Source organism: Gregarina niphandrodes (assembly GCF_000223845.1).
Source record: "Gregarina niphandrodes unplaced genomic scaffold scaffold00001, whole genome shotgun sequence".
NCBI lineage: Eukaryota > Apicomplexa > Conoidasida > Eugregarinorida > Gregarinidae > Gregarina > Gregarina niphandrodes.
In genome coordinates, this window is record NW_011645773.1 from 293,505 (window position 1) to 305,364 (window position 11,860).

Here is an 11,860-nt window from a genome sequence, read left to right on the forward strand (position 1 = left end):
GCTGCAGATGCCAACCCGTCCTTCACCACAGTCGCACCGTCAGCGATCAGGTGCCCGGTGCCAACTACGCCGTCCTTCACGACCATCGCACCGTCCACAACTAACCCTGCCGTCACGCCTGTGGCCTTGGCTCCACCCTCGAGCACGGCTTCCGCGCCGTGCAGCGTCGCCTTAGCACCCGAAGCCAACGCGTCCTTGGCCTCAATCGCGCCCTCAGCGACCAAATCCGCCGCCTTGTTCACTCCCGCAACCGTCATACGACCCCCATCGGCCACGAGGTGTCCTGCGCCGCCGAGTACGGCACCGGTTGCCTTAGCGCCGGCATTCAGCACCGCCTTGGCGCCAGTTGCGGTCGCGTCCGCGACTTTGCCGGCAAGCTGCGAGGCACCCTCAACGGTAGCACCCGCCGCTCGACTCACGGCGTGCGTGGTTGCCTTGGCTCCACAAGCCAAAGCGTCCTTCGCGTCCACGGCCACCTCCGCGGCAGTCTCAGCCGCTGTGCGTCCCGCGTCGGCGAGGACAGAGCCCGTCGCCTGGAGTCCGGAGGCAGTCAGATCAGCCGCGCCTTCCAAGGCGTTCACAGCCTTTCCGGCGACAAAGCCGGTGCCCTTGGCGAGCTGGCTACTACCAGCAGCTGCGGCGTGTGCCGTCGCCTTGGCACCCGAGGCCAGCGTATCCTTGGCCGCATACAGCGCCGGGGCAGTCACATCGATGACCTTCCCCGCCGCCTGTGCCGTCAAGTCCGCGCCCGCCTTGGCACCCGACGAAAACGAGTCCTTCGCGTCCCCGATGACTCCACTCGCAGCTGCCGCCGTGCTTCGCAATGCGCGCTCCGGATGCAGGCTAAGTGTCTTACCCTCCGCGTAGCCAGTAGACATCTCGTGTCCAGCTGTCTTGGCGCTGGAGACGACCGAATCCTTCGCATCTGCCGCACGTGCGCTCACTGTGTCCGCCACATCGAGGGCCGTGTTCTTTGCACTGGACACGATCGAGTCCTTAGCGTCTGCCGCGCGGGCACTCATGCCGTAACTGGGGTGGCTCCAGTCTGCCGAACTATAGCCCTGCTGGTCGCGCGCTTGGTGGTAGCCATCTGAAAGCGCGGATTTGCTCGAGAAGGCTGTAGCCGACTTCACATCGTGGTTCTTTTCCGCCGCCGCCTTTCCAGACTGGAACGAGTCGTATAGAGACGAACCCATGGATGAATTGTTCGTGGACGAACCCATGTTGTAGTTCCCGGAAGAATCGTACTCCGACTTGGCAGAGTTATATCCCGACTTGGCAGCGTCGTAACCCGACTTGGCGAAAGAAGTTACCGAGTCCTTCACGTCATGGCCAACCTGCTTCGCACCCTCCATCCCTCGGTCCAGGGCATCTGCGGCGGCAGACCCAAGCTGATCGGCGTCTTGCCGACCCGCTTCGAAGCCTGTCTTCGCCTGAGATACTGCCGAATCTTTCGCATCCTTCAACGCAGAACCAGCCGCACCCGTATCAAAGTGGAAGTCACGCGTGTCCACAGCAGGTGTAGCAGGCGTCTTTAGCGAGTATGCACTGGTATCTACCGCACCTGCCTTAGCGTGCACGTCCACGTTATCCTTGAAGTTGGCTGGAGACGGTGCAGCGGGAGACGGTGCGGCTGGAGACCGCGCGACGGGAGACGGCATGGCTGGAGAAGGTGCGGCAGGTGACCGTGCGGCAGGAGACGGTGCGGCAGGAGACGCTGCGGCAGGAGACGCTGCTGCAGACATCATATCCTTCTTGTCCGAAGCCCCATGGCTGCGTCCGCAAGTCTCCATATCACTTGCGTGCTCCAACGTCACGTCTACGAGGTGCTTGGCGGCCTGCTCCACGGCTGCCTTAGCGTCCTGGCAACGGTCCTGAGAGACATCCCGAGAGTTGTAAGTCATTTGAAAAGTCGCTCAAATTTTTGTACTGCATGCACTTTGAAAGAGGGCACATATGATTTACCGACAATAACCATTTACCGACTACAGATCTGCAATACCGACAATAGATCTGCTAACCCGACAACATGTGGCACATTTTAGTAACCGTTGATCCCATCGCACATTTTCCGATCTCCATCAATAGTCTCGCCGAATACAATTTCCCCAATGTCCTATCGTACTCCTGAGGTCGGGCATCCATTTTGGGATCTTTGAGACTCTCTCACCAGATACTCTCATCAGGACTCACCCCGGTTACAGATGACTTGGTTGCATTCAATTGCAGAGGGCGCGGCAGAGAGCGATTGGTCACAAACGAACACAGCGCCTTGTTGGCCGAACCGCGCCACCTTGCAAGCCGGACCGCCGTGGAGGGTTTCCCGCTCTTGAACACAACATTCGGCGGCTGATCTGGTCCGGAAAGCTGTAAGCCTGAACCGTCACTTATAAAGCGTCGGTTGGTGTAGTACTGGTGAAGGGCTGACGGTGATCGGTAGGTAGCTGGAAGCGACCATCGTAATAAGCCAGATGTGTTTGTTGGCTGAGTTCTTCGACTTCGGTTGGGTATTTTAAACCGACATAAAAGACCCATGTCCAAAAGTTGCTAAGCCATTTGTTCATCTTTGTTCCGCGAAGAATTTGTCGGGTGCAGTGCTGGTTGCGCGGGAAGACCGGGTAACGTGTTCTCTTCCAATTCGTATGTAAGACTGGCTGGGACGTTGTGTTTGGACGAATGCGGAGTCGTGACAAGATAAAGTCTGCTGAAGAATTGGACAGGAATGCGTGCGCGTGCGTAGCAAGCGATCGCGGGAGGGGCTCGGTCGGCCAGAGCACCGTGTTCTGAAGCCAGGAACCAGGACCGGGACAATGCGGCAACACGACGCGCCTTTTGAGGCGCAAAAAGTCGAGGTAAACGAGTGTCGAGGTGAACAAGTGGCAAGCAACGAAGGTGTCCCTGTGAGTAAAGAAGGTGCCAACTGGCGAATGGCATGTGGTTAGCAATAGTACGCGCGGACGGCACCCCAGTGGCCCACGGTTAACAGCTGGACTAGGAGGGGGCATGTGACTGGCCCACGGTTACGCAGCCGGACTAGGAGGGGGCATGTGACTACCTTGCTTGGGTATTTTTCTGGGTCTAATTGGGACTCAGACTTGTTGTTGTCGGTCGGTGATGCTCGGTTAGAGCACATGGCCGGGAGCCTGGGCTTTCAGCTTTTTCGGCAATCATTTAAAACTAATGGCGGACTTAGGCGATGACTTCGACATGGGGATGGAGGATGACGTCTTCGACGACATCCTTCAGGAGGAAGACGGTCTGGAATTACCCGAAGACACTCCGGATGGGGAGGAAACGGAAATCGTGCCAGCTGAAAACGCCCTGCCTTCGCATAGGCCCGGCACAAAAGCTGCGTAAGAAAGGACTTTCTCCTGGGACTTAGAACTTCCTGTTGGGACCTTCCCTCTTATTCGTTCGCTTTCAACGACTGTGTTACCTTTTTGTGCTTGCAGGACTGGACCTCGCCAGACAAGTCCATATATGACCAAGTTCGAGAAGGCTCGAGTTATTGGGACACGGGCTCTTCAAATTAGTCTTGGCGCGCCTGTGACAGTGCCAATTGAAGGCGAAAGCGACCCATTAGTCTTAGCTGAAAAAGAACTCATCGCCAAGACAATGCCTTTTATGATTCGTCGGTATTTGCCCAACGGCGAGTATGAGGACTGGACTATTGAAGAGCTCCTCGTAGACTAGACCATTTTACCCCCCGCCCTCACCCTATCCGTCTGCCTGCACACAGGCAACTTTAACAATTGCATTAAATAGATTAGATCAGAACAAGTGCGCAAAGGGATTGGCAGTAGTGAATGATACAGACATTGTGCCGACGCTAACGTGGCTGTGTCAACCCAGGATTGCGCTGCCTCTCCGGCGCCAAGTGTGTAACCTACCCGGAGAGGAACTAATTTTAAATTGGCCGGGAAAAAAACCACATATGACGGCCAGCTACCTCAGGTTACAAGGCACATATATACCACTGGACCCAGGAGTTTGTGCTGGTGGGGAACTTTACCCCATTGCCGCTGCAGCTCTCGGCTATGAGATTCTGCCTGCGTTACAACATCGTTCGAAGCCCCCGTTTTATCTGAAACGAGGCGGCAAGGTTTTGTCAAGTGACAGTTGCCTGGATGCTGACAGCGTACAGTCGAATGTCGTGTTTGACGTGGCCCTGGTGACGCTGGGAGGCAAAGGCGGGTTCGGTAGCATGCTCAAAAAGAAGGGCATGAAGGTCAAGGTTCACAATTTCGAAAGCAGCAGAGATCTTTCTGGAAGACGCATTCGTGACGCCGAAGCAGCGAAGAAAGCCAAGGCCCTCCAGGAACAGAAGGACTGGGAAGATGAGCTCATTAGGAGCCTTGGGGGAGAAGACCAGTTCAAAGGCAAGTCCCTATCTGCCATAGATGTCATCCAGAAATATGCCATACATCTGCATCCGGACTCAGCTGACCCTTTCGACATTGTGGAACAGGCCCAGCCGAAGCATGACGAGTTATTCGCCGAGGTTGCCGCCGAATGTGCACAGGCAGCTCCCGCTGAAACAGGCGATTTGTGGTCATTTGGCCCTAGTCCTCAAGTATCCAGTACCACCAACATTAACAGTATGGAGCTCGGAGACTTGGATATAGACATCGATATTGAAATATAGACATCCGAATTCAAGACCGAGTGAGATATCCGGACGTTGAAATATCCAGGCACAGAGCTATCCACATTAGTGCAAAAACCTTAGGAACTCCGCCCGATATCGTTCCCCGTGGCTCTCACGTCTTACCTTAAATTCATGTGGCACTGGGCGGGCCGTTTGCGTGCGCGCGCACGTGTTCATAGGTGCTTCATATCATTCTTGACGTTCCAATGAGCCCTTCTCCCACCCCCAATGAGTTGCAGATGACCCGTGCGGGTCCCCTATGGTAAATTCGGTGTCATAGGATACGGGGCCACCTGCGGGTTCCGCCATACATTATCATAACTGCCCGCCGTCGAATATTTGTAACTGCTCGGCATAGGAAGCGCATCATAGAAGTGATAGTTTCCCGGAGAGTTGCGGTAATTTGGAGGGTCAATTGTGGGCGGTATAAGGGGCAAGCTGCCCGCTGGCGGCCCAAGTCTGGGGTCGTACCAAATTAAATGGGGAACACCTCCATTCTGAAGGAATTCGTAATTGCGATATGGATAGCGGGCTAGCGTTGGGTTAGCGCGAGGTGGTTCCGGTGGTACGATATATGACGAAGCGTCCGGGGCCATTAAACCAAAAGATGCCCATGCGCTTCTTGCAATGTTGTCGTCCGGGTACTCAGTTGTCGGTTTGATGATGTTCTTGACTTGAATTGGCATTCCAGGAGTCCAGACAGCTTTGCAGAGCATCGTGGTGCTCAGTATGACAAGACGGTGCATCTTAACTGTCATTTGTTGTGTCTCCAGTTTTTTTGCAGCGCATAAAAACACGTGTTCGGCGGCATCAAAACAGCCGAAAGGGGCATATTCGAAGTAAATGGTTAAGTGCTACATCAACAATAGCAAGACTGCTCGCTCCCCAAAGAGGCCTTATGAGAAGGAGCGCCTTGAAGCGGAATTGAAGCTCATTGGCGAGTACGGCCTAAAGAATAAGAGGGAAGTCTGGAGAGTCCAATTGGTCCTCGCCAAGATACGTAAGGCCGCTCGTGAGCTTCTTACCTTGGACGAGAACGACCCCAAGAGACTTTTCGAAGGCCATGCCCTCCTCCGTCGTCTGTCTCGCCTCGGACTCTTGAACGAGAACGAGCAGAAGTTGGATTACGTCCTCGGTCTCACTGTCAACAAGTTGATGGAAAGACGTCTCCAGACGAGAGTGTTCAAGCTGGCCCACGCCAAGTCTATCCACCACGCCCGTGTGCTCATCAGACAACGCCACATCAGAGTGGGTGAGCAGCTTGTTGACTGCCCCTCCTTCATGGTCCGCATTGACTCCGAGAAGCACATAGACTTCGCTGGCACCTCTCCCTTCGGTGGCGGCCGCCCCGGCCGTGTTGCCCGTAAGAAGGCTGCTTCTGCTAAGGCTGCCCCTGCTGACGAAGAGTAATTCTTTTTTGTCCCGGACCACTCTACACTAACCTCGCTATCCAAACAGTGTAACTATTTTATACGGGGTTGGGATAGACCTCCCAGACGTAATATGGGGGTGTACATTCAGATTCATCACCCAGCACCCAGCTTGGGTCCAGCACCCAGCACCCAGCTTGGGTCCAGCACCCAGCACCCAGCTTGGGTCCAACACTCCGCACCCAGCTTGGGTCCAACACTCCGCACCCAGCTTGGGTCCAACACCCAGCCGGTTGGGTCCAACACCCAGCTTGGGTCCAACACTCCGCACCCAGCTTGGGTCCAACACCCAGCCGGTTGGGTCCAGCACCAGCTTGGGGCCAACACCCAGCACCCGTTATGTCGGGGGTTCTTCCCAGTTGAGTGGCGTGTCCCGGACGTGGACTGCGGCCCACCGGCGTCCGACAGGTGGCATGTCGATGCCCAGCGCCTTGGCGTTGGTGCCCGGGTTGGTGGAGGGGGTGTACCTGCTGGAGATGGAGGGCCAGTGGTCGTCGACATGGAGGCTGGGTCCGGTCTTGCCTAGTTCCGTGGCCCAGCCGCGCACCGTCTCGTCCTTGGGGTGCACGAAGATCCACCACCCCACCGGCTTCCCATTCACAATCCGCAGCACCTCCAGGCCCGATGTGTTGATGGTTTCGCCCAGCAGTCTGGCCATCGGTGTCAGGTCCTTCTGGCCCTGTATCAGGTGCGGCATGAACCCCGGCTCCGGCTTCGCAGCCACCTCCGAAATGGGCGAGGCCGAAGGGCTCCGCGGCGAGGAACCCGGACTGCGGTTTTTGCTGCCACTTCTGGGACTCGCCTTAGCCGCGTCGGCCTTAGCCGCGCCGGCCTTAACCTCTCCAGCCTTACCCGCGCCAGCCTCAGCTGTAGCACCTGCCACTGCCCCCGCGACAGGCTCTGCGGCGGGACTTCCCGCTGCCTTCGCTGTCGTCTTGGCTAAGCTCCCGCGCGAGGAGACGTCGGACAAAGAGCTCCTTGCCCGCTGCGGACCCGCAACAGCCGCCGAGTCCGTCGAGGTTCGGGTGAGCTGGCGATCGAAGCGGCGGGTCGAGGGTTCAAAACGCGTGCACTTCAGTTCCGAAAGGCGTAGGACACACTCAGGTGGGCGTCTGTACAGCGGTTTGTGTGAGTCGGTCATGAGGTCGGCGAATTCACCGTGTCGGAATCCCAGTGTAGGGTCGTCGCCGTCCACGACCACGGGAATGTCCGGCACATAGACGGCCAGCCAGCGGTAGTCGTGGATGGCGACCAAGACCTTCGTCCAGCGCGTATGGAAGGTGTCTATCATGTAGAAGAACATGGACTTCGTCACCGGCCCGATATCTCGGCTGTACACGGCCACATCAGTGCCCGGAGCATTGCTCAGAGTCAGCGGCAAACCCAGCAACGTTTGCATGCGCTGGGCGTCCCGCAGAGTATCCAAGTTCATGAAGACCTTGCCGTCGATCTTGTTGCGAATCTCGTCCGGCTTCATGATCGACCGGTCGACGTGGCCGGCCACGATGGACGTAATCCGGGCCGACATGAGGTCAGCAACCTTCTTCACGCTGTCCAGCGCCGCGTCGATGCCGTCAATGTAGGGCCCGACCTGGTGGTAAAGCAAAGAGGTGGGCTTCTGCAGCGTCTTGTCGTGCTCGTTCTCGTTTATTTTCCTGCAATACTTGCGCCAGACGTTGATTCCTGCTGCGTGATTCTCTCTTCCCAAGGGAATTAGCTGCGCCAGGATGCTGTCGTAGCAGGTGAGAATCCGCTGCCGCCGATGCAAGACGCTGTCCACTCTATCCAATTCCTCAGCGCGCTCCTCAAAGACTTTTTTCAACGCCTTGATTAGTTGGAGTTTAGTCTCCTGCAGTGCCTGGCTAGCCACCCGATACGCCTCTCCAAGAGTCTCATTAACCCTTATTCGATCTCTCTTAAGCTTCTCCCGTTCCGCAATGCAAAAGTGCTGAGCCTCGTCACCTCGAGCGACCAATTGCGGACCATTGATCTCATAGTCCTCCAGCTTCGCCTTGATTTCTTTCGCCGCCGTGTCCGGGTCAAGAATGACATGGTTAGGGGGATGTCTGCGCAAGTCGTTCAATATCCGGTAGTTGCAGCTGCGACAAACCTTTGTGGTTCCCTCATACAACGAGACCGCCTCGCTGTTGGTCGTCACCGTTTTGTATTCTCGCGCCACACGCGGAACCAGCCCAGGATCGGACTCTTCCGAATCGCTGATGTCGCAGGGGTCTCCTCCCGCACCCCTACCCGGTCGGAAACCGGCTGTCCCTGCCCCAGCGCCACCGGTCGCTCTCTTAATGTTTACCATCATATCCGGCGGCAAATAAGATGGTTCAACACCCGGAATGAGATTATGCGGCAAGTTCTCTGGATGGTGGAAGGTTACCTTGTGCTTGGGGTCATGTCCATAAAAACGAATACAGCCCTGACACAATAGCGCAAAACAATCAGAGCATTCCATCGATGGCTTGTTGATGCGACATTTGATGCAAGTATGGCGTATTGTATCGGGCTCCGTGTTCAGCGTCTTCAAGTAACGGCGAAACTCTTGGTCCTCGCGCTCGTCTCCGGCCAGTAACCCACCATCGCGCCTCATTATCAAGGCAGCACACGCGTGTGCACCGGAGCATCGTGAAGCAAACTGGGGCGAGGGGCAGGGAATAAGGCCGCTTTGTTAATTGGTTGGTTGTTTGGCGAGAGAATCCCTTCCGCAGCTTTTTTGCATCTCGCAAGGACACGCTTCTCGCTGTTGCGCCCAAAAAAGGGCATCAATGTTAATGAGCCAAGGTTCACCTGGGAAAAATCATGAACAGCCTGTCAGTATTACTCATACGGAGGATGCTTCCTCTCATCAGCAGGGGCCTGACATTTTTCAAGAGCAAGGTAATCCGTTAGAAGACCATCCAAGCATAAAGCGAAAGGCGAAGAAGAAGACATGCCCGTACCAAGTGCACTCGTTGTTCAAAGGCTCGTTGGGAATTACTCATTATAAACTGGAAGGTCCGGAGGATGGAGAGTTGGTAATTGGGTTTCACGGTTTGAACGGAACAAGATCAACCTGGCAGGGCGCAGCGAAGGATTTGATTGCCATTGGTTATCAGGTCTTAACGTACGGTAAGCAGTGCGTGATTCCAACCTTTGCTCCGGTCCGGTGTAGGTTGTTAACGTAGTTCTGTAGATTTGTATGGTCATGGCCTGTCTTCGTGCCCGCCGTTCGATGTGTTCGGGGGATATACATATACGCCCCAGTTCTTTGTGGACCAGTTGGATGAGTTGTTAGTGCACTTGAAGCTGCAGGACCGCTCTTGCAGTTTGATCGCCTTTAGTTTGGGAGCATTGATAGCATGTTCGTTTGCGTGTAAGCACATGAACTTGGTCTTGCGTCTGATACTGGTGTCTCCGGCGGGTATGTTGGAACATCGTCCGCGTTCTATATCGGCAATAATGACGTGTGAGTGTTTAATTCCATGTTCTCCTTGCTGTGTGTGCCGATGCTGTTTTAACCGCAAGTCCTTTATGGATCGTTGTTCGTCTGACGACTGTGCCTCCGGTGCTGCACAGGTCATGTGGGATCGGATTATGTGGAACCTCTTCGACAAGAGGGGTACAATCCCTGCCTTTCTTGGCGCGGTCACTAGACTCCCCATTTGGAACGGTCACGACATTTATCGCAAGCTGGGTCGAACGGGGATCGCCATCCTCTTACTCTGGGGCAGCACCGATACCGTGGTCCCTGTTCACATCGCCACCACCATGCTCGAGGAACTCAATAACTGTCACCTCATAGTGTTCCCTGGTTGCACACACCTGTTACTCTCGGAACGAGCAAATGAATGCACTGCCCTCGTAGCCACCTTCCTCGAATTCCCCAAAAACGCCAAACTAGACGACTTCCACTACCTCCTCCCTTTCACTGCCGAAGGCGAATACAGACCTCCCCGGTCCAGATGTCCGCCGTCAATGAGACAGGAGGTTTTCTTCGACCTCATCTCCTACCGACCCAAGCGGTGGTTCAAGGTGAGGTCACCCAAAACGAATAGATAGTAATCAAGTGGGACTGAACTGTAATCAATCTACAGCCACGCGCCTCTGAGTAGCACCGAACAAGGTTGGCTGGTAGGAGATGATCTTAACTTTAGGGGACTTTGCTTTTACGGGGGGGGGGGGGGACTTTGTACTTGACATTAGGGGCCATCACAGTCACAGGTCAACCCGCCATCACAGTCACAGGTCAACCCGCCATCACAGTCACAGGTCAACCCGTCATCACAGTCACAGGTCAACCCGCCATCACAGTCACAGCTCAAGGTCGCAGCCCGGGTTGAGGGTTTAAATTCACGGCTCGGTGGGAATAACACGTGGGAATAACAGGTGGATGAAAATTGCCGCACACGGAATTGTGGCTGATGGCGTTTTAGACTTACTACTGATCTCCTTGAGGCATTTATGTAACCTGGACCAAAAACCGTCAGAAGAATGGCAGAACTACTCCCAGAACATGCTCACCTCCGTAAAATCGGTAAGACTTTCTTCCAAGTATGAATTCATAACTTTAGACTGACATGGAACATATAATGAGCTACAAGGTCGATCCCTATTCAGTTCCATGTGTTGTTCGAAGTATAACATTTCTTAGAAGGTCTCAGTGTGTGCTGTTTGGATGGTTATGCATTGTCATCAATATACACTTATCTAATGTAACTCATCTCTTCACAGCCGCCACCATAATGTATGCCACCATAATGTATGCCACCATAATGTATGCCACCATAATGTATGCCACCATAATGTATGCCACCATAATGAAGCATGATTTTTCATTTAAGCATGATGAGAGCAAAGCGCTGATCGGATTTGAGTTGTTGGATCGGATCACCAAAAAAGAGTTCATAGGTGGTCATGCCCGGGTTGTAATTGACGAATTGTACAAGAGTGGCTGTCTAGAGACCCTTCAGAGTAAGTTTGCGCACACGTTTGCTTTGCGCACACACGTTTGCTTTTTGTGCGCACACTTTTGCTTTTGTGCGCACACACGTTTGCTTCACGTTTGCTTCGTGTAGATCGGATGCGGGCCTGTGCGATGACAGTGGAAGAGCATCTGGCGGACCGGATGCAGGCGTTGCTATGGCTGTTGGGTTCGGTGCGTTCGCTGTTGCAATTGCACGTGGACGCTTTGAACTCGACGCAGTCGGCTTCTCGCGTGCACCGAGAAGCGGAGCAGAAGATGGAGGCGCGAATCCCCTTGTCCGAGGGTGGGTCAGGGCCACCCCTGGGCACCCGCGGCGAAGTCGTCGGGTTGGTTCGATCGGCCTCGCCGAACACCTCGCTGCAGCTCCCGACCGGCGCTCGGACCAGCGGTCCCCCTTTGGCCAGCCCGCTCCCCACTGCGGCCAAAAGTGCCTTCCCAGGTGCGGTTTCGAACGGGGGACTAGGACAACCCCCGACTGGACTGGGCCCGTCAGGACCTCTTCAGCCAGGACCTGGACCGGCACCCGCTCAGCCGGGAGCCATTCACCCAAGAGCCGTTCAGCCAGGGTATGGACCACCGACGGTAACAATCGACCAGCCGGGCACGGGATTGCCGGGTACACCGAAGATTTACAACGAGTTGATATTGTGTCTGTTTGATGTGACGAATGCGTTGTATGCGCACACACAAGACCACGCGGCGGAGTGTTTGCCTCCGGCTGCGAACAAGCGGCATCACAAGACGACGCGTCCGCGACGCGCAGCAGGCGCCGCACACGCGTGTGCGGCGTTGAAAGACTCGTTCCCGGCG

At 55.3% G+C, this 11,860-nt stretch overlaps 7 protein-coding genes across 7 annotated transcripts; 5 read left to right on the forward strand and 2 right to left on the reverse strand.

Annotated features, from left to right (window-relative positions):
• Nucleotides 1-39: 39 nt before the first annotated feature.
• On the reverse strand, nt 40-1,904 carry GNI_004910 (hypothetical protein; the record flags this gene model as incomplete). Its single annotated transcript, XM_011130274.1, has 2 exons — nt 40-64; nt 106-1,904. The coding sequence occupies 2 exons, from the start codon at nt 1,902-1,904 to the stop codon at nt 40-42; spliced, it is 1,824 nt and encodes a 607-aa protein (XP_011128576.1).
• A 1,276-nt stretch (nt 1,905-3,180) lies between these two features.
• GNI_004920 (DNA-directed RNA polymerase I II) lies at nt 3,181-3,693 on the forward strand (the record flags this gene model as incomplete). Its single annotated transcript, XM_011130275.1, has 2 exons — nt 3,181-3,353; nt 3,453-3,693. The coding sequence occupies 2 exons, from the start codon at nt 3,181-3,183 to the stop codon at nt 3,691-3,693; spliced, it is 414 nt and encodes a 137-aa protein (XP_011128577.1).
• Nucleotides 3,694-3,934: 241 nt separating this feature from the next.
• On the forward strand, nt 3,935-4,645 carry GNI_004930 (telomere stability/silencing protein; the record flags this gene model as incomplete). The annotated part of the gene is made up of 1 exon (XM_011130276.1): nt 3,935-4,645. One exon carries the CDS (start codon nt 3,935-3,937, stop codon nt 4,643-4,645), a length of 711 nt encoding a protein of 236 aa, XP_011128578.1.
• Nucleotides 4,646-5,491: 846 nt separating this feature from the next.
• GNI_004940 (40S ribosomal protein S9) lies at nt 5,492-6,058 on the forward strand (the record flags this gene model as incomplete). Its single annotated transcript, XM_011130277.1, has 1 exon — nt 5,492-6,058. The coding sequence occupies one exon, from the start codon at nt 5,492-5,494 to the stop codon at nt 6,056-6,058; it is 567 nt and encodes a 188-aa protein (XP_011128579.1).
• A 357-nt stretch (nt 6,059-6,415) lies between these two features.
• GNI_004950 (hypothetical protein) lies at nt 6,416-8,677 on the reverse strand (the record flags this gene model as incomplete). Its single annotated transcript, XM_011130278.1, has 1 exon — nt 6,416-8,677. The coding sequence occupies one exon, from the start codon at nt 8,675-8,677 to the stop codon at nt 6,416-6,418; it is 2,262 nt and encodes a 753-aa protein (XP_011128580.1).
• Nucleotides 8,678-8,858: 181 nt separating this feature from the next.
• On the forward strand, nt 8,859-10,125 carry GNI_004960 (putative alpha/beta hydrolase; the record flags this gene model as incomplete). The annotated part of the gene is made up of 2 exons (XM_011130279.1): nt 8,859-9,195; nt 9,260-10,125. 2 exons carry the CDS (start codon nt 8,859-8,861, stop codon nt 10,123-10,125), a joined length of 1,203 nt encoding a protein of 400 aa, XP_011128581.1.
• Nucleotides 10,126-10,883: 758 nt separating this feature from the next.
• GNI_004970 (hypothetical protein) lies at nt 10,884-11,636 on the forward strand (the record flags this gene model as incomplete). Its single annotated transcript, XM_011130280.1, has 3 exons — nt 10,884-11,037; nt 11,142-11,337; nt 11,555-11,636. 3 exons carry the CDS (start codon nt 10,884-10,886, stop codon nt 11,634-11,636), a joined length of 432 nt encoding a protein of 143 aa, XP_011128582.1.
• Between the last annotated feature and the right edge of the window lie 224 nt (nt 11,637-11,860).